The 24,726-nt window shown below is 55.6% G+C and overlaps 1 protein-coding gene across 5 annotated transcripts; it reads right to left on the bottom strand.

Annotated features, from left to right (window-relative positions):
• Positions 1–1,359: 1,359 nt before the first annotated feature.
• On the bottom strand, positions 1,360–21,858 carry MLLT6 (MLLT6, PHD finger containing). Of its 5 annotated transcripts, none has more exons than XM_049859848.1 (20): positions 21,672–21,858; positions 20,365–20,444; positions 19,829–19,883; positions 19,479–19,588; positions 18,325–18,428; positions 17,982–18,075; positions 15,475–15,633; positions 14,693–14,791; positions 11,447–11,666; positions 10,301–10,915; positions 9,668–9,849; positions 9,323–9,431; positions 8,103–8,169; positions 7,766–7,911; positions 7,205–7,402; positions 7,016–7,104; positions 5,554–5,903; positions 5,030–5,120; positions 3,746–4,102; positions 1,360–3,156 (listed from the first exon to the last, which is right to left on the bottom strand). In XM_049859848.1, the coding sequence occupies exons 1-20, from the start codon at positions 21,778–21,780 to the stop codon at positions 3,115–3,117; spliced, it is 3,276 nt and encodes a 1,091-aa protein (XP_049715805.1). In that variant the 5' UTR covers positions 21,781–21,858; the 3' UTR covers positions 1,360–3,114. The 5 variants fall into 5 exon arrangements, with proteins under 5 accessions (XP_049715805.1, XP_049715807.1, XP_049715806.1 ...); XM_049859850.1 differs by having other exon boundaries at positions 11,528–11,666; XM_049859849.1 differs by having other exon boundaries at positions 15,475–15,630.
• Positions 21,859–24,726: the final 2,868 nt, after the last annotated feature.

The following is a 24,726-nucleotide window of genomic DNA, read 5'->3' as shown; positions in this document are numbered from 1 at the left end:
CAGTAGACCCAGGAGCCTGAGGAAAAAAACCCACAAATGGAAAAACTAATGATATAGTCTTAAAAAAAAAAAAGGCAACCTTTAAAGTGTCATTGTCTATGGAGAGGATCCATCAGCTCTGAGCTAAGACAGTGCTACATAGGCACGCTCCCACCCTAGGCACAGCCCTGCACTCAAACCACACGTCAACACTCGGGGATAGACAGCCATTTGGAAATGGTGAGGAGGGGTGGGAGAGCTAAGGACCAGGAGGCCAGGATCCTGAGGGCTGGTCCTGGCTCTGCCACTGAGCCCCTTCCCCTCCAGGGTTTGAAGCTGTCACCTGTGAAGTGAGGAGCTGGCTCAAACAACCCCTAGACAAGTCCCTGCCAGCTCTGACATTCATGCACAGTCGGGACTCCAAGGCCAGACACTCAAATCTGCACACGTCCCACTCACATCTTGGTGCTATGATAACACGGCAGCTCTGGGCACTCATGCATTTTCAAATTCTGCTTCTGGCTTCCCTGCAAACCACATCCTCCCTTCCCCCAGATAGAAGACCTACAAATCTACAAACTTTCCCACCCCCATCCAAATCCATTCTCAAAAAATGGGCTGAGCCTGGGGGAGGGGGGTGAGATCATTATAGCCATCCCCCTGTGTTGGTATCCTGCTCTCTCCTGAAAATGGGCAAACCTCCAAAGTAGGAAACCTTTTGTTTCCTTTATGTTCCCCAAAATGGGGAAAGAGGAGGACAATCCATACACAGCCCTGGTCCCTTCAAATCCAACTGGTCACTGCCTGCTGGCCTGGGGAATGTGAAGGGCTTGGGAAAGCTAGAAAGCTTAGACTGAGTGTTAGGACCCCCAGACTCTCCAGTTACAGGAGGGGAGAAGCGTGCTGGGGCGGGGGAAGGGGGGAGTGCTCCAGCGCACTAAATCTTGTGGACTTCTCAATCTCAACCACAGCTGCCTTGGGTGGACTCACTTCCCTTACTATCTAGAACAGTAATTCACTTCAGCTCTAAGTGGGCCAGCCTTGGGCAAGGGCGTGGGTGTGAATGAGCAACTCTTCCAAGAATCTCTGAAGGTTTTTTGTTTTTTTCCCCAGCGGTTTAAGTACAGGGAGTTAAAGAGCTTGGTAAGATTAAGACACATAAGATGTCCAATGCTATCATTTCTAACTGATATTTAGCATTAAAAAAAGGTGAGTATTTCTGAGGTCCTCACAACTGCCCCCCACCCCCAAGCCCTTACAGGTGCCTAAGAAATTGCCTCTGAAGGATCCCACCCTATCATTTCTAACTGATATTTAGCATTAAAAAAAGGTGAGTATTTCTGAGGTCCTCACAACTGCCCCCCAACCCCAAGCCCTTACAGGTGCCTAAGAAATTGCCTCTGAAGGATCCCACCCCAACCCCTCCATTATCCACTCCCTAACATATTTTTTTTAACATATTACAAAGTCTTATCAACAGGAATATTAATATTATTTTCAGTATCAGAAAAAAACCAGTTGAGCAGCACAGGCAAAAATATATCTGCACTACGTTTCTGTCGTTCCCAAAAATATACACGTCTTCTTTTCTTTATTTAAAAAAAAAAAACCAACAACAACAAAAACCCAAACAGAAACACACAAAGAAAACCCACACATGCAGAGACTGACAAGACAAGAGCCTGAGGGAAGGCGGAAGTGCCTCCCCGGGCTCCAACCCCAGTGCAACTGAAACACATACACAGTCTTCAACCTGTCCTCTCTCCTGCCTGTCCCACCGGCCCCTCGCCTTTGGTGGTCCTGGGCAGGTGGGGGCTCTTTAAGGTGAAAAATGCCCACTATACCCCAGGGGAAACAGCTGGTGGGTGAGGGAGCAGTTGTTAGAAGTTCTCCCCTGGTTGGTGGGGTGGGGATGGGGCACAGGAAGGCAGGCTAGCTGATTCTGGGAGAGGCTTTTGCTACAGGAAGGGGCACTTTACACTCCCTGGCCCCACCCCCAATTCGTGGGGCTCCCCTGTGCCAGGGAAACAGGACCGAACTCTCAGTGGGGGAGGGGGGCCCTGAGGGAGCACTGAGACCATGTGGGTCTGGGGGAGGAAAGGTGGGATATTACCCTGATTCAAAGCCCCCAGCCTCCAGTTACTCTCCAATATTGGAGTACTGTTCTGGTTTTTGTTAACCGTTCATGCCCCAGAATGGGACCAAAGTTGGTGTGGTGGAGAGGGTGCAAACAAGAGCTGAGAACTCCCTGCTCTGGAGCTGCCTCATCAGACCATTGCTCCTATGCCTGCCCTCAACTGGCACAGGTCCAGGGGGAGACGGACCAACACTGACACACACACACACACACACGCACACACACGCACACACACGCACACGTGCTCTGTGAGTCACAGCTCCACTCCCCACCCTCAGCACTCCTAAATCCAATAGTGCAAACAAGGGACAGGGGCACCAAGGACAGCGGAGGCTTCTCCCCACCTGCTCTCCCCTGACTCATCAAGGGGGCCCCAAGAGGCGGGGAGGCTTGGGCTGACTTTGATGATATCCTGCCACTTCCTCAGCCCCCTACATCTCTAGGCTTTTACAAGCTCAGCTTGTGACCCTTGTTGGAGGTATAGGGGCAGCAAGAAACAGTCCAAGGGATCCCTTCTTTCGCCATCTGCGGAAGAAATGGCAGGAAAAACCGGGCTACCCTTCTTCCATAAAGAACTTCTGTGCTGGGTCAGGGACTGCCCAAGGCCTATCCCTCTACTTGTCCCCACTCAAGTGCTGATCCATTTTATGTGGAGGGGTTAACTGAACCCCCACTTATGCCATGGCCCACCTTGCCCTCTGGGGGACCCCAAAACATTTGCTGAGGGTAGGGGCTTCTAGGTGGGCTTAGAGCCTGCCCTCCCTCCATGCCCCTCACAAAGGGGCCAGTGCAGAGGAGGAGGGGACCAGGCGGGCAAGGACTCCCCTCTCACTCTCAGTCCTTGGCACCAGGAATGGCCACTGCTCCCTGAGCCTCCCCAACACATGCTCTGGGGCAGGGCTCTCCAGTGTCTGGGTGCAGGTGCCTGCTCCAGGCTAGGATTCCTCAGGCCAGGATTGCCCCCTCCACCTGGGGGCTCAGGAGGGGTGTGGGTGGATTTAGCCTTTTTCCTGGTTAGCTGAGGCTCCTTTGTCAGTGGTCTGGAAAGAGAGGAAGGCAAGCTGGGGTTTGGGAAGGTGTCCGACCCTGACGCCCCAGTTGGAAACAGCTTCCTGGACCAAGAAAGCTACAGTAGGGTACAGAAATGGAGCCTGGCTGAACCTCTGGTCTAGGCTCTGGCAGGTGCATGCCAGGGCCAATGTGTAGGAGTGGGGAGGGTACCCTGTACAGGGCACTCAGCTGAGCAGGTATATGCCAGCCAAGGCCAGCGCCCTGGCTCAGGCTGTGCACCTTCAGAGAACAGAAGGCTTTTCTCTCATTGGTCTACCAGAGGGTCTTTTTCTAATTGGTCTGCTTAGACAGGAAACAGCCTTTTCTAATTGGTCTTCCCAGAGGAATGCCATTTCCTAATTGCTGCTTTTACTACTAGCCCATGCTCAGAGTGTATCTCTCTTGGATCTGCATGAGGGCACCCATGTGCTAACAGAGGCATGTGCTCCAGAGGGTCTGGACAGGGTACTTTGCTGACCTAGGGGTTGCTTCCGTTCTCCTTCTGATGATGCACCTGAAGCCACCTGCTTGAGACCTGTCTTCCCAGGGGGACAGGAAGGCCCTGGACCTCATACTCACCCCTCCTTTGGGACCACTGCCACTGCCGTCCGCCCCCGACAGGCTGAGGAAGGGGTTGGTCTGGGCAGTGAGGACTGGAGGTCCGCCTGCTGCTGCTACTGCTGCAGCCGCAGCTGCTGCGGCCATGAGGCTTGTGTTGTTGCCTAGTGAGGGGGCCACCAGAGCTCCGGCAGGCAGCAGGGGTGGTGCAGACGCTGTGGGCAGCAGGCCAGGGGTGCCTGCAGACAGCAGCGGGGTTGAACTTCCTGCCAGCAGACTGGCCATGGGCAGCTGGGAGCCCCCGGCCATCTGCAGCCGCTGCAGCTCCCGCTTCTGCTGGATCTGCTGGATCATCTGGTAGATGACAGTCTGGTGTTCCTGCAAGGGTACCAGAGAATGCACTGGCTGGGGCTCCCCACGGTTTCTCCCTACTGCCAGACTGGCCTGCCTGGCCCAGGCCCCATCCCACAAGGCAGGAGACCTAGAGATAGTCAGGGTTCTGTCTCTAACTTCCCACCCTTGGCCTCACTCTCCCCACCAGAACAAGAAAGTGGTTGCCCTTGCAGTACCACAGGCCAAGTGCAGGACAGTCAACATCCCTGTCCCCTGCCCACTAAAGTGCAATCTGTTCCCCGGTCAATGTGACAACCATAAATGCCCCCAGGAGTGGTATCCCCCCAAGCTGAAAAACACTAACCTAGATCAACGCTTTTCAATGCCCCCCCATTTTTTATTTTGTCTATTACACTGAAGATTCATTTCTTTCTGTTTTGCTAGACAGAGTATTCTCAGTGTTTTTAAAACCCAATGTATCAAGGTCTACATTATGAAATCTTGCTCCTATCCCTGTTCCCATTTGGTCCCTACAGAAAACCAATTGAATTGGTTTCTTGTGTACCTTTCTAATGTGCATTTACAAAAAGTGCTTTTTTTTTTCTCTATTTTTTTTTTTTAACTCCTTTGTTTTTAAAAGGCAAAACTTCTTTTCTCCAAAGGAAATCTTGGCAGAATCCCGCATGAGACAGCCCAAAGGAAGCTGCTCCTGATGGGGGGGTGGGTATCACCTGCTCAGCCACCCACCCCCCACAGACCACGAAGTTCCTCCCTGAAGATTCTAGAGGCTGGGGTTAGAAATACTCAGTAACTGAGGACTCACCACCCTCTGGATCCCCTCGCTAGGCTGTGATCTGGGACCACTATGACATCCCTCCCCCAATGCCCCAGGGGTGCCTTGATAGCAATCCTTAGCTGGGGGCAGGTAAGCAGAGTGGGCCTCTAAGGTGGCCAGGGAGGGAGAGGCATTACCGGGGTCAGCTGCGGGGAGGCCAGGAGCTGCTGGAGCTGCTGGAGCTGCTGCTCTTGCTGCTGAAGGAGGTGTCTCTGCTGCTCGGTTAGGCTGAAGAAGGGGGACAAACACCAACTATGGGGAAGGGGCAGGGAAATGTTCCTGTCCCCCCACCCCACTCTACCCGCCAAGCTCCCAGACTCCTCAGACCCAGATGGAGAGAAGCAGGGATGTGTAATTTTAGAGATCTAAAGAGAAAGAGACTGAACTCAGAGTGCACAGACGGAGGAACACAAGTTAGATGGAAAAACTTCCTCAAAAGGTAATCCTAGATTGGGTAGAAGACTACCATCCAGAGGGCACTCACATCCAGTAGTCTAGGGAGTGACCATGTCTGTGCCTAAAGGCCAAGAAAGGACTAGGGTTCTCTATCCTATAAGACTAGAAAATGTTTTTCCTTTTTGGAGATTGTGGATATTAGGGGGGCAATCCCTTCCAGAGCAGCCTCCCCCCTTCCCTTCCCCAGGGCTAGCTCTCCCCTCACCTGTTGAGACAACCTGGCAGCTGCAGCGTGGGGGCCCCGCCAGCCTGGCTCAAGCCCGCAGGGTTGGGGGCGGCAGCCCCATTCAACCCCCCCAGGAGCCCATTGAGGGGCAGGGCCCCACTGCCCGCCAGCCCTCCCAGCAGCCCCTCAGCCATGGGCATGGCTCCCAGCCCTGCTGCCCCAGCTGCCCGGCCCAACCCGTTCTGCGGTTGGGGTGGGAGCGAGGCAGGGGCCCCAGGCAGGGTCAGGGGCAGAGTAGCAGGGCTCTGCTGGAGCAGGGGCAGCGGTGGGGGCGTGCTGTGGAAGGACAGCGACGAGCTGCTGCGGCTTGGGCAGCCTGAGTGTGGGTCCTGGGGAGGGAGGGGGAAGGGAGGGGTCAGAGGGGCAAGGGGCCAGCATGCCTTTTCTGGCCCCCGGCCCAGCACCCACCAGCATTCTCACAGAGTGCAGCCACCCATGCCTCACCCCCCAGGCAGGGCCACCCTGAAGAAAGAAGCAAGGCCCAGAGATGAAGGCTAAGAATTCAGTCTTCACAAATCATGTTTACTGAGCACTTCCTAGGGATCCAGCACCCCTCATCACCCTTGTTTAATAATAAAGGACAGAGATAGTAACCATCTAGTGAACTAAACCCAAGGTTTAGTGCTTGGCCTGTATTATCTTGTTATTCTCCTATGTTCTGGGTGAAGCTGTTGATTCTTACACAGGTTAAGTAACCGCAGACAAGAGCATGGCAGCTGGAGTGAAAGGCTCAGGTTCAAATGCCACCTCCACAATGCAATGGTATGTGTGGCCTTGTCTTGGTTTCCTCACTCATAACACGGGGGTAATAGTGCATATTCTACAGGGTTAGTGTGAAGACTAAATAAATCAACAAATTAAAATCTCAGCGTGGGGCCCAACACAAGGTAAGTTTCCAATAAATGTTAGCTATTGTTAGGATCATTATTGTCCAACCACACACTTAATAAATAGCAGAGAGAAAATAAGAATCCAGTCTGTTTGATTCCAATAATTACCACAACACAACAACAGCAACTGCTCCCCCAACCGCCACCAATTATAGCGGGGTGATTTGGGGTAAGGCGCTATAATGAACCCTTTATCAGCACTTCTCAAAGAAGACTTCTGTATCCACTGTATCTACAAAACAATCCCCCCCGCCCATTCTCCCTCACAGTTCTCAGTTTATTTCCATCTTAGCACTTCTCCCAGTTTGTAATTATTTACCGTCTCTTTGGATTTGGTCTACCTTTAGAGGCAGGACTATGTTCGTTTTGTTTACTTCATGCTTAGCTAGCGCCTGGCACAAAGTAGGCACTTGATTATTATTATTTGTTTAATGAAGGAGCCAATCGAGCAATCACTTGCTCAGCCAATCTCTGCCCGGTCCAGCCTTGGATAGCGGCAGCTGCCCCAGGGCCCCCTCCCTCTCCCCACGCCCCCCGCAGCGGGCGCCCACCTCGGAGGACGTGGACAGTGAGTTGTCCAGGCCAAGACTGTTCTTCCCTGGAGGGCTCTTGCTGGTGCTCAGGGAGTCGTTGCTGCCAGCTGAGGGAGGAGGATCGAGGAGGGAGGTCAGAGATTGGGGTCGGCCAGTTCAGACCAGCTGGCAGCATCCTCCTGCCCCAGGTTGGCGAGGTCCCTTCACCTTGAGGAGGCAGGCCGTAGGGGCCGGGGACAGGGCCGTTGGCAGCAGGCAAGGCAGTAGGCAGGGCAGGGAAGGGTACGGAGAGCTGTACGTTGAGAATCTGCAGCCGCTCCTTCTTGGCCGTCAAGCTCAGGATCTGCTCCTGCAGCCGCTGGTTTTCCTTTTGCAGCGCATGCAGCGCCTTCAGCATCTCCACAACTGCGGAAGAGGGCGAGAGCTGAGCGCCTGGGGCCGGAGGGATGTGGCACCGCGCGACAGGGGGCGGGGCCAGGGCCCACGGCGGAGCAAGGGGCGGGGCCGGAGGGCCCTGGAGGGCGGGGCCTGGCGGGGAGGTGGGCCTAGCGGCGGACACAGGTGAACTCCGAGCCAGACAGCCGCGAGGGCCCCGGCAGAGCAGAGCCTTGCTAGAGGTGAAGGTGAGGTCTGGGTTGGGTTAGAGATCAGGCTGGGGGCGGGGCCTAGGGGCGGAACCTTAAAGACGTTTGGGGACCTCAAGGAGAAAAGTGACAGGGCCCGGGGGTCCTAGGGGAGCTCTCCCAGGCCGGCGCCACCCCTCCTCACTGTTGACGCCGGCCTCGCCGTCGCTCTGCTTTTCCAACAGCTGCTCCATGTTAGTTGTTCCGGGGGCCGCGGGGTCTAACTGGCCGCTCCCGCAGGGCGCAGACGCTGTCTGGTCGAAGAGTGCGGGAAGGCTGCTGATAGGGGACCTGGGTCAGAAGGGAAGACCAGGCTCAGGCTTACCTCACACCCCTACTCCAGTCTCCCCTCCTCCCAGGGATTCCATCTGTCCCCTTGATCCCCTCCTTCCCCCGGTGCCCGCATCTCTACCCCTTTCTCCCCCAGGTGTCTCTCCAGCCCTCCTCCCCTTCCCTCCCCCAGCCGCTGCCCCCTCCCTCACATGGAAGACAGACTCTCCTGGGGGGAGGTCCCCCGACACCGGAAGCTGCAGTCCTCCAGGTCTGGCTCTTGGAAAGAGAAGGAGGAGCAGGGATCAGTAGGGCTAGGATGCTGTCCGTCTCGCAGCCCCGTCCCGGAGGTGGGTGCGTGACCAGGGACCTCACAGCAGACCCCTTGACCAGGATCTCCCAACCCCAGACCAGAAGTTCAAGGTGGAAGGCGCTGGGAAGCAAGGTCTAGGGATCCGATCTCTTCCTCTTTCTCTAGGTGAAAAGCTCCCACTACTTGGTTACTTTCAGATCCACCTCCCAGTTTCTTTCCAGGGAGCCTCAGAGATATAAAAATCTGAGGTTAAAACAGACCTTGGGTCTGACACTGTGTGATGTTGGGAATATACCTAACTTCTCTGAAGTGACTGTTATGAGAATTAAACTAAGATAATAAATGTGAAGCATTTAGCTGGCATGAAGCAAGCCTGTAATTGTAGCTATTATGATTAGTTTTGTGACTTTTTATACTCACAAAACTCTTATATTCACAAGTCGGAAGGCAAAACCCATTTCTGGGCTCCAGAATCCCAATTTGTGTTTTGGGAAATACTATCACCCTTTTCTTTGGGTCTTAAACCTGGAGTTGGATTCGTTCTCTTTAAGAAGGCCTACCCGAACTGGAGGCCAGTCAGCAAACCTTGCCCCCCAACCCAATAGTTGGTGTGGTGTCTTCCACCAATGAGCTTTCTGCAGCTGGGCTGACTCTCTAGGAAGAGGGAGGGGAGCTCGAGGTCCACCCCTTTAACTCCTAAATACCCGATGAGCAGGTTGCCCAACTGATGGGACCTCTGGAAACACTGATCCCAAGGACATACTAAGAGGTCACGAAAAGGTGAGGGAGGAGCTACACTGCAATGGTTAAGAGCACTGTGCTTGGAGTCATGAACCCACAATTTGAGTTCTGGCTCTGGCATTCTCTACCTCAGTTCCTAGAGCAAGTCATTTCTCTCTACTTCTGCCCAGATGGAGCAGTGATTTTGCCCTGCCCTGCCCCCTCACCAGGCTCTAAGGTGAAGCAGTATCCTGGTTTGTTGTGTATGATGTTATTGTTTTGCAGGGTGAACAGAGGGGGGGGCAGCCAGAAAGCCCTTGCATCTTTTCTGGGGCCACATGCAGGAGTGCCCCTCAGACCTTTGGGAAGGAAGAGTAATGGGGTCAGAAACTGGCATACCTGTGTGGCTGCTCTCGGCTTGAGTGAGGAGGGAGTTAACAGCGCCCATGGGGGTTCCAAAAATGTGGGTAGAAGGGAGGCTAAAGGTAGAGCCAGCCAGAGAAAACACCTGAAAGAAAGGAGACAGAGTCCAGCATGTGGTTATTCTTGGATCTAGGGCACAAGTGTGTGTACTGGGTTGTGGGGATGAAGTGAGGAGGTGTGTCAGAGAGGAGAGCAGGCAGAGGGAGATGTTCTGGTAGTGATTAAGCCCAATCTCTCAGACTAAAATACCCATGGAGGGCTGGGATGCTCAGCAACCCGCCCCCACTTGCCCAATGAAGGAGCCCAGGAGTGTGGCCTCACCTGAGTGGTGGAAATAGAAGCAGAAGAGGAGGGGAGGGTGCTGGTGAATGGGGAGCGACTGAGGCGGGGCAGGGCAGAGGTTCCTGGGGGCCCCAGCAGGCTGGAGGAGAGGGGGGTGCTGCAGACAGCCCGCAGCATCCCACCACCGTGGGAGATAGGGTCCTTATTACTGGTGTAGATGCCTGTGGGCACAATGAGGGAAGCTTATGGTCACTGCCCCCAGGCCCCTCCTCAGTCAAGTGTTTGGTGCAGCCCCTTCCCAGGGAGAATACTCCCCTGGATCTGGCCACACACATCACTTTAACCATCTGGCTGCAAAAATGTCACTTTTCACCTGGGTGACGTCAGCTTGACATGCCTCCTTATTAAGCTGCCCTGCCCTGGGGAATTCCTAGGTTTTCAAATTCCCCTCCCAAAACTTGCTAAGTCCTACTGGCAATCTACCCCAATCTCTCCCACTATAGCCATGTAAAAGACTGGTGTGGGGAGTGTCTTGGAGGCAACTGTCGCCTTCATCCTTTATCCCAGTTCTTTGGAGCAGTTAATATCACATTTCCCTCTGCCTGTTTATGCCTCTGTCCCCTCACTAGACTGGCTGGGCCAGGATCTCCCTCTTCCTGAGGGGTCACTAACCTGCCCCCAGTAAGGGGGACTCCAGGCTTAGGCTGGGCAGACTCCCAGAAGGCCCAAAGGTGCGGGAGGCCAGACCACCCAGGCCGGAACTGACCAGGGAGCCTCCAGAGAAGGGTGAGGCGGCTGTGGCGGTGAAGCCAGCCAGCTGGGCACTAGGCAGGGAGGGAACAGCTGGGCCCCCAGTGCCCTCCTTGTTCCGGCTGCCCTTGGGACGGCCTGGTCCATGTCGGCTCCTCTTGCTGGCTTTGTGCTTCTTCTCCTTCAGGCCTGTCTCAGGGATCTCCTCAGCAGGCGCAGGGGCGGCGCTCAGTGTGGGCATCCGCTTGTGAGTGCCTGCTGAGGGCCCAGACCCAGCAACATGGGGAGACTTATAGTCCCCAGGGGAGGGAGCCCGGGCCCGGCCTGAGCTGGAGGTGGTGGTGGAGAATCGCATGATGGGCCCAAAGCCAGAGAATACCACTTTCTGCTCAAAGAGGTCAGCCTTGGGGGGCTCAGGGGCTGAGGGAGAGGGTGGGGCTGAAGGGGTGGGGGCCGTGGGCTTGGAGTACTTGTCCTCCTCTGGCTGCTCCAGCTTGGGAAATGCAGAGAAGTCAGGGGAGCTCTGCAGGGATGAGGCTGTGCAGAGGAAAAGCGAGTTATAGCTAGACCCCAGACCCCTCACTTGTTCCTCTCCCCATAGACAAGGGTGGAGAGAACTCTGGTTGGAGTAGGGGGCAGAGGGGGCAGCCTGCTTTCCTGACTGAGCTCTGCTGTTAACTGTTTCTGTGTCCTGAGCCAAGACCCTCTCTCCAGCTTTCCCACCTGTAACAAAGTGGGAGGAGAATAACTCCCACACTAATGACTTCCCTGGATAACAGCAGGGTATAAGAGGGAACATTAGTGTTGGTGCTTTCAAGATGGCACCTAGCAGCACAGTGTGGAGGACAATGAATAAGGTTATGGGGGTGAAGGGGTGAGCCCTGAGAGGGAGGGAAGGGCTGAGGGGAGGTTCAGAGAGGAGTCATTGGTGGGGATACCCTATCTTTATCCTGAACTGACTGAAGAAGTAAATGAGATGCAAATTAGGTATGCAAAAGCGCTGGTGAGAAAGCTCAGGCCAACAGGCTGTTCCCCCCTCCCAGCCTCCTCCAGGACCCCCATACTCACCTGCAGGCTGGAAGGGACCCCCAGAGGAGGAAGAGGAGGAAGAAGAAGAGGAAGAGGAGGCGGAGGTAAAACTGCTCACACCTTTTCCACTGCTCAGTTTCTTCCCCTTGTGACTCAGGCTATGGCTGGAAGACTTTTTCCCCTTTGAGTCCCTGCTGCTCTCCGAGGTCTCCTGACTGCTGGCCTCGTGGTGGGAGGAGGAGGAACCCGAGGAGGAGACCTGAAGGCGGGAGAAGAGAGGAGAGAGGAAGGCTCTACAGGGCTGCCCAGAGCCTGGGCTTACCCCTACTTGGGGGCAGAGCAGGTGAGCACAAGACCTGGGGTTCGATTGGAAGAGCCCAGAGTTAGCTTCATGAAGGACTTCCAGGCCCAGAGCTGGGGTACTCCTGGGTATGAGGTAGAGGGGAGAGCTCTGAACTCAAGAAGGTGTCATTCCCCCTAAGTAGGGATGATGCTGGGCAGGGAAGAGATGAAAACAGTCCCAGAGTCAGTACTGATTTACTCACATATCTGTTCATTTGCTCTTTCATTCAAGAAATATCTGCCCATACTGTACCCATTGCTGTCAAGTCAGTTCTGACTCATAGTGACCTCAAAGGACAGAATAAAACTGCCCCATAGGGTTTCCAAGGAGTGGCTGGTGGATCTGAACTGCCAACATTTTGGTTACCAGTCGAGCTCTTAAACACTGCACCCCCAGGGCTCTGCCAAGAAGTATCCAGAGGGGCCTGAAAGGGCTGGACCTGTGCTGGAAAGTGGAATGAGCAGGGAAGAGGAGCCACAGGGAGAATGGGTTTCCCTGGCCCCATCCTTGGGCCCTCTAACTCCTACTACTCCCTCCCTGCTCATTCTGAGCTGCAGCTACCTGGCTCACTCCCCATCCGCTGACTAGTTAGGGCTCTTCCTATACAACCTGAACTTGCATGAGCTGAGCTCTCTGCCAGGAGACCCTGGCCTTACTCTTCCTAGGCAACTTCTCCTTATCCTTCAAAATCCAGCTTGGAAGTCCCCTGGTCTGGGAAGCCTCCCTGGATACCTGGGGTGGAACAAGTCACTCTGTCCTCTTATTTCCACGGCACCATGTACCCATAGGAAACCCTGGTGGTGTAGCGGTTAAGAGCTACAGCTGCTAACCAAGAGGTCGGGAATTTGAATCCACTAGGTACTCCTTGGAAACTCTATGGGGCAGTTCTACTCTGTCCTATAGGGTCTCTATGAGTTGGAGCTGACTTGATGGCAATGGGTTGGGTTTTTGTTTTTTTTTTTAATGTACCCACATCTGCCATGTCAACAGTTGCCATACTGTACTGAAATGAACTGTCCCTGAGTCCCAGGCCAGGGACCCCTGTGAGGGCAGCAGGGCGGTGGTGGAAGAAACATGGCCCCTGCCTGAAGTGGGACAGAGAGGAGCTTGAGCTGGCTGGCTCTGCCATTTACTGGCAAGTCTCAATCTCATTTAAGTTTCTTCAGTTTCCTTACAGGGCTAATTATGCTTAATTACAGACTTATAAGTAACATAATGTCACACACGTAGTATAGGGACAAAAAATGGCTTGATTCTAACTAATAACTGCTATTAATATACTGCAAAGAACAGTGTTCTATGGTAGATAAAAGTATAGGCCCTTGAGTCAGGCTGTCTGGTTCAAATCTCAAATGCACCACTTACTAGCTGTGTGCTTTTAGGCAAACTACTTAACCTCTCTGTGCCTCAGTTTCTTCATCCATTAAAAACAAATTAAGTAGAGTTAATACCTACTTTACTACATTGTCTTGAGGATTCAATGAGCTAATCCCTGTGCACCCTTCCATCCCCACTCTAGCCTAGAGAGCCTGACATGTGCTGAGTGAGCTAGCACTTGTTGTTATAGCCAGGGATGGTGCTTTTTGTCCTGGGCTTCTAGGACCTGGCCCACTCCCTGGTGGAGGCCAGTTCAGTAAACATGTCCTGAATGAACAGATGCTAGAAGGAGAATGGAGGGGGAATGAGAGCCACCCTATGCGGCCCTCCCTGGGTGGAGCCCTGGTCTGTCTTCCTCTTTGTTCTTTTAAACAGCTGGAATGGGAAGAAAGCCAGATGTGGTCCTGAGAGCTAGAGAGGAGAGGGGCTGGGGGGAGGGGTAGCTGAAATGCTGGGGTGTGGAGGGTGCTGGGCAGAGTGCTCCAGCATGTCCAAGGGGATACCCAGCCACTGGGGGAACTCCCAGGGCTCTGGCCCTGTCTCTCCACCTGTCCGCAGCGCTAATGCAGGGCTGTAGGCCCCTGGGAAAGGTCAGAGGGCATGGACAGCAAGCTCTGCCAGGTGAGCCCTGGGAAGCAGGGAAGAGAGACAGGGTTACTGGGACAGTTGCCACAGCAACATCACCCTAGAAACCTGATACCTGAGCCTCCTGCAAAGATGCCCAGGGCTCTGCCAACTGTCTGGGGGTTGGGGGGAGTGTGGAAGTGAACGGGGCAATAATAGGCGACAGGAGGAAGCATTTTCTCCAGCTCCCAGTTCTTCTATGGGGAGGGCAGGTGGGAAGGATGGCTGCTCTGGCTTGGATTAGAGACTCCCTGGCCCCAGGTAGGGCCTTCTGGTTGCTAATCCAGATGTTGCCCATTGCTGGAGACAGACCTGACATACCATAGCCCTGTGGGAGGGGTGGGATGGGTAGAGGTTGGGAGTGTTGGATAGAGGCCTGTCCCTGTCCCCCTTGCCACCATGGGTGGAGGTTGGAGGGGTGTTGGGTAGAGCCTGTCCCCGTCCCTCTTGCCACCATGGCTAGGACTCTCAGTTCCGAGCTGCATGGGGTGGGATTTTGGGTAGACTACAGGCTTTGGTTGTCTCCCTGACAGCAGGGAAGGGGTGAGAGAGAAGGGGCCCTCTCTGCCTATCTCTTGGGGAATGGGACCAGGAACTTGGAGAACTGGTCTGAGTACTGTACCCCCATCACAGAGAAGAGCCCAGGACAGAGACCAATGTGAACAACTAGTAACCAGCAACCAGGGTATCCTTCAGCCCACCCCCACCCTCATGACTGGTCAATGATTGGCAAGGCTGAGAATCATAGGCCTTTCTAGGCTGGAACAGGGGACTGGAAGAGGTACGTGGAGGTAGAGACGGTGGGAGGGGGTCACTTTAACCTGAAGCTTCAGGTAGAGTGCCCAGGTCCCTGAACTACCCCTGGCCCCTCACACCTTGTCTCTCTCCCTCTAGCACTGCCAGACCAGGACCCCATCCCTCCTGAATGTGGGCAGCAGTACCTTGTCAGCAGCGGGGACGACAGGTGGGGTGAGGATGCTGGGGGGTGACTCAGGCCGCTTCTTGTGCTTCTGTTTAAGGCGTTCTTTGTCTTTCCGGCTCTGGGGAGGAAAAGGTGACCAAATATTGGAGTTAGGGTGCTGTTTGGGTGAGAATGAGTATGGTAAGTGGACGTGGGGAGCTGACGCCCTTTCAGGGATGGGTCTCCAGGGAGTCATCTCCCTCTCTGGAGGAACTCAGGACTTTGGCTGGACAGGAGTGGCATAGACAGGTTCCTACGAGAGCCAACAGCCCCTCCCCTGCTTCCCCACTGCCTGCTAAAAATAGCCTGTCCCATTATCACACCAGTGACAGAGAGCACCACACACACACACACACACATGCCCACCTGCAAGTGCATCTACCCGGGTACATGGAACTGTGCAGAGAGATGGGAACCAGGCAGGCTGTGATGCGTGGCATGTGCGAACACAGGCAGGTACACTTACAAACCTGGCTGACACAACGCTCGACTGTGGAGACGTGTGCTAACGTGCTGGGCTTTGGGGACACTGTCCTGCCGCTGGGAGGGTGCAGGGGAACCACACAAAGAGCCACAGGGAGGCCAGGCCCTTACTTCGCCCTCCACAACTCTCATGTTTCACTTCCTCAGCCCCCTCCTGTCCCTCAGGGGCCTCAGAGGAAGGGAGGGTACAGGCTCCATGCCCTTGGGGGCACCTTGTGGTCACTTTTTGAAAGAGGTGCGTGTTTATGAATGTGGGTGGGAGAGGGAGACGACTTTTACCTTCTTCTGGCCCCTCTCGTGGTGTGTAGGGTGCTTCTCCTGCTGGGTGGACGGCGAGGCTGATCTGCTTCTCCGTCCAGTGATGAAGCCACTGCCACTGCCCCCTGTGCCTCCTCCTCCTCCTCCTCCTCCCCCCCCGCCAGTGTGCCTCGATGTCTTCTAGGGGAGAGAACAAGAGGAATTACCAAATCCTCCTCTTACTAGTCTAAGAAAAGTTTCCTGAAAGTCAAATGATCCTGGGGCCAGTTCCTGCTCCCCTCCCCGTCACCCCCAGCCCATCACTAAGAAAACTTCTTTTCTTCAAGGATTCTCTGCTCAGCAGGAGGGGACCGTCAGCCTGAAAAGCCCAGTGCTTCCTCAACTGGCTTATCCAATGTACAGATTTGGCAACTGAGGCCCAGAAGAGGCAGGACTTGTCTCGGCCCCCTGGCAAGGTACAGTCAGAGGTAGGGCAGGGCTCGGGCCACCTGTTCTCCACCTGCCATTCTTTCCATGGGACCCTCCTGGCCCATCTCAGGCTGACTGGGTCAGAGACCATCTCTGCTCCCCTCCCTGAGTAAAGGGGTATGCACGGACCTTCATGGGGAGTCCCTGCTTTCTGCACCCACATCTCCTCCTCCCTCCATACACCTCTCTCTAGCCATCACCCCCTTCTCCACTGTTCCTGGCCCATCCCCTCCACCAAACACAGTGGTTCCTCTATCCTAAAGGGCATGCTGCCCTTAAGGAGGAGGAAGTAAACAACAACAAAAATGCAAGCAACCCTCATGCTGCCTCTCCTTCCAGCCAGAGCCTGGCCTTCTCATCTTCACCTCCTTGTCTTCACTTCCTTCCCTTCACCGCTGACACACTCCCTACTGCCCTGGCTGATGGCTTCCACCTGTCCCAGGGCTGCAGCTGCTCCCTCTCTGGTCACCAACCACCTCCCAACTGCGAAATCCAAGGGCTCATTCCAGGCCTTATCTGACCCAATCCCTACCCAGCATTGGGCACCACTCCTGCCCTGCCAAGCCCCGGACCCCCTCTCTCCTGGCTCTCCTCACACCTCGGCTAACCCTACCCATGTGGACACCCTGGGGACTCCACCCCCAGCCTTACAAGCCTGGGGCTGCCACTACCACCCCCTAGGGGCCTGTCATCCACCAAATCTGAATGTTTCCACTTGGGGCCTCCTGTAAACCAAACCAAGCTCCCCATTTGTCCTGAATTATCATCAAACTGTGAAGCCAAGGTGACAGTCTAATTTATGCTCCAAACTAGGATACTGTTGGAAACAAAAGGGGGAGCTATTAATAATTACACCAGAGCAACAAGCATAAACCAGGACCATCTAGGGCAAACCAGAACATGTACTCACCCTTACTGAAGCTAGCTGCCTTCCCTGCTCACAGTACCCTTAGGTATTCAAGCCCCACCCACCCAGTGTCTAGAGCCTGGAGCCTAGGTGTCACCCTTGATTCTTCTTCTCCACCACCCCCACGCTGAGGCGAGTCTACCTAGAAACAGTCCTGATGTCTACCTCTGCAGGCCATCAACCCCCTCCTGGCAGCTGTCTACCAGCGCCAGCCCTGGCTCTCTGATCCAGCCTCCCAGCGGCTGCCAGGATAATCTTCCTAAAACACAAATCTGATCATGTTACTCCCCCACTTACAAATCTCCCGGCTGCCTGTAGCGAGAAGGGGCGGGGGGGCGGGCGATGTCCAAGCTGCTTCCCGGTCAGGCTGTAGCCTACTCACCAGAACACCTCTCGCTTCTGGAACACGCTGGTCTCTCCACAAACGCGGGCCGGCATGCCTTCTGGGGCCTCTCCGCGGGCCCCACAGGCCTGGGGCAGAAGCCAGCCCAGATCTGGCCTGGCCTGAGCTCCCTTGACTCATCTCTTGCCTTGTCCCCACCAAACACCCTGTTCTCTAATCACTCCTGCTCTTTCTCATCTCCAGACCTGTGTCCATGCCAGTCCCTCTGCCTGGAACGAGCTTCTCTCTGTTCCTGCTTGGCAGGATCCTGAGGAGCTTTCAAGTCAGACTGCCTATTCTAAACCCTATATACCAACTGTGAGATAAGTTACATAACTTTGGTGGGTCTCAGTTCACTCATCTGTGAAGCAGGGAAAACGCAGTACACCTAGTCCTTAGGATTGCTGGAACGATTACACAAAATAACAAGCAAAGCATTTGGTACAGAGACTGCGACACGGTAAGTCCCAAAAAATGTTGGCTCTCATTATATTTCCATTTCAAGACTCAGGTTAAGTGCCACCTCTTTGGAGCCTCTCAGACTCTTGACCGGCAGGGTCTGCACTGTGCTCTGGGACAGACTGCTTGGTTCAGCTGATTCACACCCCTGAGGCTGTGATTTAACTTGTTCCTCATTCAGTAGAGACCTCTTCAAGGGCAAGGACTGATCCCATCCATCCCTATCCTAGCACCAGGCACCGGGCCTGGCCAAGCCCACACCCTCTACACAATAGCTGACTGGCCGGCTCATACCCTGAAGATGAGACTCACCATCTTGCTGAAGTGGTATTTGCAGTAGCCACAGTACTTGACGTTGTCGACCTCCAGCACTTCCTCCTCACATAGCAGGCCTGCCATTTGGGCACTAACCGGGAGAGGAAGAGGCCAGCCCGAGAACTCAGCTACAGACCAGACCAGCCACCTACCTCCCGCCCTCCTGAACCCCTGCTGGGGTGGGCTAAGACCAGCCAAAGAAGCAGGGCTGCCATCATGAAAGAGACTGCAGCGGGGATGAAGGCTCTTAGCCGTCCATGGATAACCTCCAAGGGGGATGGCACAGCTGGCCTTGGTTTCTGAGCACCCTGGGGGGAGGGCAGGTAGGCAGGGGTCTCACCAGGTGACATGGAAAGCTTGTCGACATCCATGGCGGTTACAGGTCATGCAGGCTCCAGAGGCTGCCTTGCTCTCCCGGCCTTGCTCCTCACAAATGTAACATGTCTGCAGGACATAGGACAATCATCCCCTTCTCCCAGGGTACTCCGTCCTTCTGCCCAAGGAATCCTGTGGCCTTTCCCTCAATTCCTACCTCTCCCAGAGATCCTAGATCAGTGCTGTCTAATAGAATTTTCTGCTATGAAGGACACTGTAACCTGCACTGCCCGATACAGCAGCAACTAGTCACAGGAGCTATTACGCATCTGAAACGTGGCTAGTGTGACTAAAGAACTGAATTTTTCGTTTTACTTAATTTTAGCTAATTTAAGTAGTCACATGGGGTGGCGGCTACTATACTGGACAATGCAGTCCTGGACAATGAGCTGTGTAAAGCCAGGGACTGTCTGCCTTGCTGACTGGTGACCTTATTCCTAACCGAGGGCCTTTACACACGCTGTTCTTTCTGCCTGGAACCTGTAACCTCCACCTTCCTTCCTCAAGGCTGGCTCCTTCGAATCCCTCCGGTCTCAGTCTAAATCTCTCCTCCCTTGACTACCTAAAGCAAGCCCCCTCACCAGATATTATTAATTTTGGTGCCTTGTTTGTTTTCTTCACAGTACCTACCACACTTTGCATTTACTTTATTTGTCTGTTTATTGCTATTTACAATCTCGTCACCACAAAAATGTATGTTCAGCAGAGGCAGGATGAGCTGAGGGAGAGATGGCGTTGCCAACAGCAGTGATGGAAATGAGAAGGCCTGTGTGACAGAACTAAATTCCACCCTAGTCAAGCACATCTGTCTGATCCACACTGAACGTTCTGTGCCTGGCACCTGGCACCAGGCCTAACAGATAGTAGACACTGAGTAAAATGTATTCCCTCAGGCCACAGAGCCTACTGTCTTGAGTTTTAGAGCATGACACTGTGTGTATATGTGTGTGTGTATCTGTCAGTGGGAGGACAGTTCACTGGTAAGTGCCCACCAACTTCTGTGGTCCCTGAAAGTGTTGTTTGGGTGGAATCAAATTACACTAGATGAAGACAGCTGGAGGAACCCAAGGATGGACCAAGGAAGGGGCCTGATAAGGAAGCACAGCAGGGGCCACTCACCTTGTTGAACCGATCATGAGGCACGTATTGCAGGACGATGGGCTCCATGGTGAGTACGTTGGCAAACTGCACCTCGGGGATGTAGAGGGCACACACCACGTGGGCCCAGCCTGGGGCAGTGTGGGGCCAGCCTCAGCTGTGGATGGTGAGCCTGAGACCCCCCACCCCTTACTGCCCACACTGTGAATAGGCCCCTCCTCCTCAGCCCACCCATCAGATTCCAATGCCACCCAGAGAAGGGCAAGCCAGCATCCATTCCCACCCCAGTCCACCCCTGCCTTCTGAGACCCCCGCTCTGGGGGCCTTGCTGACCTCGACAGATGAGCCCTGGGGCTCGGGGGCTTCCTCACCTCCATTGTCTGTCCTCTTCAATGCCCCATCTTTGTGTGGGCACAGCTCACACCTCTGCCAACACAAGGAGGCACAGGCGTTTGAGGGAGGTGCTTTTCAAAAGGGGGTGGCAAGCTGCTGAGCTGGGCCCTCCCCAAATACCTTCAAAGGGCCCCAGGATGAAATAATAAGATGTCTGTGGAGAATGGGAGACAGTATAGGGGAGACAGAATTAACCATGAATTGATACTTGCTGAAATTGAGGGATGAGGACCTGAGGCTCATTATATGACTCCCTCTACTTACTTACAGATTAGAAATTTTCCATAACAAAAAATACAAACAAAAACAAAAGGCCCCATGCCTGAGGTGGGGCAGAGTAAGGGATAAGCTGAGAGAGATGGGGTTGGTGATAGGTGTGCTGGAAACAGGAAGTTCTGTGTGAGAACTAAGTCCCACCCTACCTAGCCTCAGCCAGTCTCCTTGCTCAGCCAGGAGGAGATGCTCAGGTGTGTGGGAGGAGAAGGGGAACAGTGAAGGGGAGTCTTGAACTCACCACCCTGGCTGCTCGCTCCTGAGATTCACACTTCCGGCAGAACCAGGGTCCTGTTGGCACCTGGACGATGCCATAGCAAGCTGGCGGTGAAGGAGGACAGTCATGGAGCCAATCTGTCAGCCAACAGCTTTTTCCCAGAGTAACCGGGGGATGAATGGGGGTGGAGGTGGGGGGTACTCTAAATGGCTAGATCCACTTCCTGCAGGGGGGATGCTCCCTAGCCTGGGGATCACTCACTAGACAGGAGGACCACAATGAATGCCCAACAGCAAACGGCCAGCCTTCAGCCACACAACCAATTCAGCCAGTACTCCCAAACAGGGGGAAGTCTGAGTCCTTGGCCTTAAACTTCTAGAAAATCCTCCCTCCACGCCCTTTCTGGACCGGTTTTCCAGCTCCAGCCTAGTCCCAGTCCTCATCATCAGAACAGAGGAAACTGGAAGGATAAGTCACTGATACCCAAACACGTTCTGTTGGGGGGGGGGGGCGTTTCTTAAAGGGCCAGTAAGGGAAGAGGCAGGAAAGTCGGGGGTCCAGGGACCTCATCTTCTCACCCTAACTATCATAGATACAGGTTAAAAGTCAAGGCTGAGGGCGGGTACAGAGCAGGTAACCAGAGAAGAGTGGCGGGAAGGGCAGACAGCCACAGGATTAAGGTTGTCCCAGGAAGGGGGGCCCAGCTGGCTGTGCCAGGCAGGCAGGAGATGCCAGCCTGCGCCCTGGGCAAGATTCCTCAAGGAGTTAACTCCCGAACCATGTGCTGCTGGGGGAAACTCCAAGCCTCCCTCTTCTCCATTCCCGGCCCCCTGCACAACCTCCCTTCTAGCTTCAGCTCTTCCCCGGAGAATGTTAGAAGTCCCTTCTCCTCTGGGACCCTTCTCCTCCCTTCCCAATTCCGCTCCTCCCAGTATCCGGAAGCGGGAGGGGGGTGGCCCCCCTTGACCTCTCCTTCCCGGAGCCAGGACCAAAATAACCGGGCGGGAGGGGACACCTCGCAGGTAAACATGCCCCCAGCAGCCCCGACACAGGCGCTGTGGGGCACTGGGAGTGGACTCATTGCCCCCTAGACTCTCCCCAAACTCCCTCAACTTGGGGTGGGGGGCGCAGGACTGGAACAATAGGCAAGAAAACAATGCCTGACCCGGTCCTCCTAGGACGGGGCGGGGGGAGCCCCCACGCCTCCCTTCCCTTCAGGTGGAGTGGGGGAGGGGCGCCCGAGCCCCGGGAGGTCTCCCGAGGGCGCGGCTGGGGGTGCCCCGCGCGCGCCGCCCCGGGGTCCCGCCGCTCCCCGCGGGCCACCCCCGTACCTTGGTGGACGGCCACGCTGCACGCGTGCCCATCGCAGTAGACCAACGGGTTCTCGGCCCAGCCCCTCTCGTCCGAACATACGCAGCAACCTCCTACCATCTCCTTCATACTCCCATGAGCTCCCTCCGGGGCTGGGGCGGGGGGCCGGCCGGCAAGGGTCGGGGGTCAGGGGGGGAGGGAGGGAGCGGGGGGCCGCGCGCCTCCTCGCCCCCTCCTCCTCCTCCTCCGCCGCCGCCGCTTCTTTTCTTTGCCTCCTCCTTCCTCCTCCTCGGCGTCCTCCTCCTCCTCCTCCTCGCTCGCTCTGTCTGGCCGCCCCCCCCGCCGTGCTCTCGCCCTCATGCCCCGACGGGCCCCCCCTCCCCAACAATGAGACCAGCGCGCCGGGCTCGCCCCCTCCGCGCCGCTTGCCCAGCTACCCGGGCCGCCCGGCCGCCGCGCAGCCCAAGCCCGGCGGGGGAGGCGCCGAGTGGCACCTCGCGGGCGCCCGCCCGCCCGCCCGCTCACGCGCCGCCCCCCCGGCCCCCCTGCCCGGCCGCGGCAGCCATGGCCGCGCGCCTCCGCTCGCTCGCTCCCGTCCCGCCCGCCGCCCGCCGCTGGGTAAAGTCTTAGGTTCAGGGAACAAAGCCTGGCTTGGTAGGGAGCTTTTCGCTCGTTCGCTCCGTGCTGTTTTTCCCTCTTCTTCTCGCTTTGAGTTGTCACTTCCGAGCCCTACCCTGCCTGCCCTTCCGTCTCGGCCCGGCGTTTCCGACTCTCCGGCCCCCTCAGCCCGGGTCTTCCTCTCTGCGTCTGATTCTTCCACCCCAAGGAAACCTGAAGGTGGAGATAAGAAGCAGGAGCGACGCGGGCCGCTTGTCCCTTCGTGTCGGGGAGTCTCTTTTGGATGGCCGCTTCTGGGCTTTTTTCTCGGAGGCCCCTCTGCAGGATAGAAACACCCTCTCACGCACATTTATTCTTTCGCCAAATATTTATTGAACGCTTAAGTATGTGCCAGCTGGTGGGATACAGCAGTGAACGAAACAAACATCCCTGCTCTTGGGGGGCTTCCCGTCTAGCTCACAGACACACACGCACTCGCACGCCCAGGGGCTCAGACCCCTTAGAGGCACACCGAGGCGTCCACAGACCAACTCCCTCCCCGTCCCATTCCGCCACACCACCTGACCCTCCCTCGCAGAGACACAAACCCCAGCCTCTGCCTCCCAGGCGCGCTTAGAGACACACACGAGTTAGAGACCCCCGACTACGGAGGGGCTCACGTATACACTTGACCTCTGTGTCGCACACAAACAAAATAAACTCACACACATGACTCCAAAGGATTAAATTTCTGAAATTGGGTCTGGGGGAAGAAGCGAGGGGGCGTTACCTCAGAGGTTTCATCCCCAACACCGGTGTGGGTAAAGGGGACGAAATCTGCGCCCCCCACTTCCTAAAGGGGGGTCGGCGCCCGCGGTGACCAAAGGTCAACCCCCCAGCGGGAGATGAAGTGGGGGAGGGGAGAAGGCAGCCCTGGGGGCTTCAGCGACACTTCAAAGACCTGGTGGCCGGAACGCTTCCTGCGGGGGAGGGGCAGATGGAGAGGAGAGGGGAAGACCGGGGGTGGAGGGGGCTGCCCCCCTTCTGCTGCGCTGCCCCCGGCAGACGCTTCCGTCGGGTCCGCCTCCTTTTCACCAGCACCTGTTCAACCGGAACATCAAGAGGCTGGGGCCCGCCGCCCCCCCTCGCGTCTCTTTAGTACCTTTCATCCGGGAAGGGGGGTGAATCCCCGCCCAGGAGGGGGAAGTAGGGCGGGGGAGAACTTGTCCTTGACCTGGCCTGTGGCGTCAGGGATTTACTCCCTTAATCCCAAGGAGAGGCGGGAGTTTGGGGAAATCGGGGAAGCTGGACTCTGGGCTGCAGCCCCCACCTCCTTCCCCACCGCTGCGGGGAATCCCGAAGGGCCGCGGGGAGGAAGGCTTTAGGGGTAAACGAGCGGGACGGGGGGGCTACCTCTTCCTCGCCGGAGGGAGGGGGGCGGAGAACCAGCGGATTGTCGGGGACGCGTCCGAGGGCCGGGATCCCGGCGAGGGCTGCCACGCGCCAGGATCTTGTTATGACTTAACTTCGTTTAGACGAAAAGTTTAACAAGGCCCGGGCGAGAAGTGTCACTTAGGCGTTTCTAACGAATTACCTTTACTAAAAAAGAATAAAACTTCAAGAAAATGATAGGCAAAACTGTCGGTCCTAACCACGCGCCAGCTTCAGAATGTTTGAGTATTTGCCCTCCCGACTGACCAGGGCCGAGGTGGCCAAAGTTTCGGGTTTCGTGGGACTGGGGTCACTCTCGGTTCCGTCGGTCCCTGCGCCCAGGAATGGGTGACGTGGGTGTAGGGACCGGGTGCCTTGTCTTTGGTCCTCACCCGATGCCCGGTGCCCCGCCTGTGGAATGAATGGGAGACGGTACCTGCGCGTTTTGTGTTTTAGGAACATTGTTTCATTTAACCCTCCCCACGAACTTTTGGGGAGGTGTTAATATCCCGATTTTAGGATGGTGCAACTGAGGTTCCGACGGATGCAGTGACTTGTCCAAAGTCACCCAGCCCGAAGGCGGCATAGCCAGAATTTGAACCCAATCTGCCCAGCTGCGGCTGAAGCTCCGCCACAACGCGTTCGTCGAATGCCAGTGCTAAGCCGAGGGGCCGGGCTATTCTCTATGCATCCATCCGCAGATGTTCAGAGGTCTGGGGAAGCCCGGTGCCCCGCGGGCCGAGGTGGATTCGCAGCGGAAACCCCCCAGAGCTGAGCTGCCGAGCTCCTTCTCCAGCTTGCAACATTTTGCTGAGCATCTACTATGTGCGGACCCACAAGAGCGAGAGCAGGACTGGGCCAACAAGTCGGTTCAAGAAGCTGGCTCAAGTTCATCGTGCTCTTCTTGGCGTAACTGAGCAATACTTTTGAGAGTCACGCAGATCCTGGCTGTGCGACATACGGCGAGTGACTTCATCTCTCCGGAACTCAGCTTGCCCCTCTGTAAATGGGGGCGTTAAACCCTCTTGTAGTGAAGATCGGATGAAA

Source organism: Elephas maximus, chromosome 19 (genome assembly GCF_024166365.1).
Source record: "Elephas maximus indicus isolate mEleMax1 chromosome 19, mEleMax1 primary haplotype, whole genome shotgun sequence".
Classification (NCBI taxonomy): domain Eukaryota; kingdom Metazoa; phylum Chordata; class Mammalia; order Proboscidea; family Elephantidae; genus Elephas; species Elephas maximus.
This window is presented reverse-complemented; position numbering and strand designations above follow the sequence as displayed.

What these genes read in the sequence shown, in the direction of transcription:
- MLLT6 (XM_049859848.1), bottom strand. Translation starts at nt 21,780, where the DNA reads ATGAAGGAGATGGTAGGAGGTTGCTGCGTATGTTCGGACGAGAGGGGC. An exon ending in GAAGAGGACAGACAATGGAG is followed by an intron (nt 19,589 to 19,828) that starts GTGAGGAAGCCC and finishes ACACTGCCCCAG; the next exon opens with GCTGGGCCCACGTGGTGTGT. An exon ending in GTCCCCCTTACTGGGGGCAG is followed by an intron (nt 9,850 to 10,300) that starts GTTAGTGACCCC and finishes TTGTGCCCACAG; the next exon opens with GCATCTACACCAGTAATAAG.